At 53.7% G+C, this 2,306-nt stretch overlaps 1 protein-coding gene across 1 annotated transcript in view; it reads left to right on the top strand.

Moving 5' to 3' along the window:
• The first annotated feature begins 1,080 nt into the window (after positions 1 to 1,080).
• LOC119107344 (protein DENND6B-like) overlaps positions 1,081 to 2,306 on the top strand; it is a 7,093-nt gene continuing 5,867 nt past the window's right edge. Inside the window, exon 1 of the mRNA XM_037230771.1 lies at positions 1,081 to 1,092. Coding sequence (XP_037086666.1) covers positions 1,081 to 1,092 — 12 coding nt within the window. The remainder of the gene's footprint in view (positions 1,093 to 2,306) is intronic.

Genomic DNA, 2,306 nt, shown 5'->3' with positions numbered 1-2,306 from the left:
TGCCGTTTTTTAGACCCCCGCCGGAAGGAAGTAGCTCAGTGAGAACACGTCGCTCTCCTTTGGCATTGGTCAGGAACCATCTTTGGTGCTAAAAGAAAAATGCGACCATAAAGGGGAGGGACAGCGGAAAGAGAGCCTAAATGCCCTCTTTTGAACGCGCTCGCTATAAGGCCCCTGACTTGGATAGAAGCGGCCGGTGGCAGCAGCAATTCAACGTCAGTGTGGTCAAAGGGGAACGCATGTTTGTTACGACACCCGTTGTCAGCATGCGGCAAGACCAGATTAGTTCAGGGCTCACATTTGAACCGTGGATCCAAAAACGTTGGGTTTCCGCTATTTGTTTCGCCAACGAGTTCTAATCTAAAGTTTATCAACTAACACGCATTACCGAACGATGATCAGGAATTAAAAGACCTTTGTGGCTTGTGAATCCCGGTCTTTTCAAAATCCCGTCGGGTAACTTAAAACCCTCATTTCAATGGCGTGGTCAGCGTTGGCCGTCGTACATGCTGCCAGCTCAGCGCCAATCGAGCCCAGTTTTGAACTGTTCGGCTGCGGATGACGAAAGTACTGCCGGTGGAAAAGCGTTCCAACCATTTACGACCCAGGAGCTGAATGTATTCCAAAAGACGAAGGTCATGGCCTGAGGGCTTCTCAGCTTGCATTCATGCTCTCTCGTCACCTCCGAGTCGTGCCTGGTCAGGAACTCACCAACCAGCAAAGGCATGCTTCCGTGAAGCATCTGGAACCTTGCAACCTTGTCTCCCCTGCGACGTCGGTGGTGCAGCAAAGGCAGTTGGAGGAGTCTGAGCCTCTCAGGCCGGTGCCTTACCCCTTGGACGAGACGTGCAGCTCGTCATTGAACCCGCTCCATTCGTTCCTGATCCAGCTCGCCGAACGGACCCCAAGTGATGATGCCCCGCTTGCCAAACAGACCCTATGTGATGATGCCCAGATCGCCGAACCGACCCTATGTGATGATGTCCAGCTCTTTGAACGGGCCAGGTGATGATGCCATAATCTCGAATAGTTGTGCCAAAATGGACGTGCCGTGGTCCAAGCAACAGTGGCAGCGTGAGCATGTCAATATTGGTGAGTGGCAGTCTCACGACGGCCAGCCTTTGGTTGGCCTCAGAAACCCCCTTCGCAGTCTGCACGTGGAACACGATCTTGCATGAGCCTCCGCAAATTTTTTTAGGTACTTTTCGGTGGGCACAATTGCGATTTCCATGCCGTTCAGGAAGTATGTCAGGCACGGGTTGCAAGTGCCGATGTGCACTATTTAGCGCTTGGGTGCCTTGAGTGGGAACAATCGTAATATTCCGACTAACTGATGAGGTCATTGAGGTTAACGTGGGAAGAAAACGGCTGGGGCCATGGAACACCTCAGTAACATCCGCAAACATTTTAACCGCGCTTCGCACTTCTGGTAAATCGTCGACGTAAATAATGAACGGAGGTGGTCCCAGCACCAATTCTCGAGGTATTCCCCCGGCGACGTCGTTCCAGTCAGACTTCGAACCATTGATCCGCGCGCTCTGCTTCCTGCTGCTAGCCTGGGCAAACGTGTCACACCCACACCATCTCCAGCCGAGTCACACGCGTCATACCCGCACCATCTCCGGGTCACACGCGTCACACCCACACATCTCCAGCCGAGTCACAAGCGTCATACCCACACCATCTCCCGCCGGGTCACACGTGTCACACCCACACCATCTTCAGCCGGTCACACATGTCATACCCAGACCATCTCCAGCCGGGTCACACGCGTCACACCCATACCGTCTCCAGCCGGGTCACACATGTCATACACCCACACCATCTCCAGCCGGGACAGACGTGTCATACCCACACCATCTCCAGCTGGGACAAACGTGTCACACCCACACCATCTCCAGCCGAGTCACATGCGCAATACCCACACCATCTTCAGTCGGGTCACACATGTCGTACTCACGCCATCTCCAGCCGGGACAAACATGTCACACCCACACCATCTCCAGCTGGGACAAACGTGTCACACCCACACCACCTTCACCACCCATTAGTTGTTCCTGTGTAAATGTTACGTTCCCGATCAAATCATCAGGTGAACCAGCAGCAAAGTGCAACCGAGATTTGATCCCGGTGATCATTAACAAACACGTCCCCGCCGGGCTTCAGATGGTCCTTCGCCTGCCAGGAGAAAGGGTGGATTTCCGCCCCCTTCCCCCATGACCTCGGCCCCCATCGATGGCATGGAAAAAAGGCACCTGCGGAAAAGTATTGACGACATAAGGCGAAAACACGTGTACTTTTTACCC

This window comes from Pollicipes pollicipes, unplaced genomic scaffold, assembly GCF_011947565.3.
Source record: "Pollicipes pollicipes isolate AB1234 unplaced genomic scaffold, Ppol_2.1 Scaffold_6686;HRSCAF=7923_pilon_pilon_pilon, whole genome shotgun sequence".
Taxonomy (NCBI): Eukaryota; Metazoa; Arthropoda; class Thecostraca; order Pollicipedomorpha; family Pollicipedidae; genus Pollicipes; species Pollicipes pollicipes.
The sequence above is the reverse complement of the archived record's forward strand: the minus strand, read 5'-3'. Positions and strand labels throughout refer to the sequence as shown.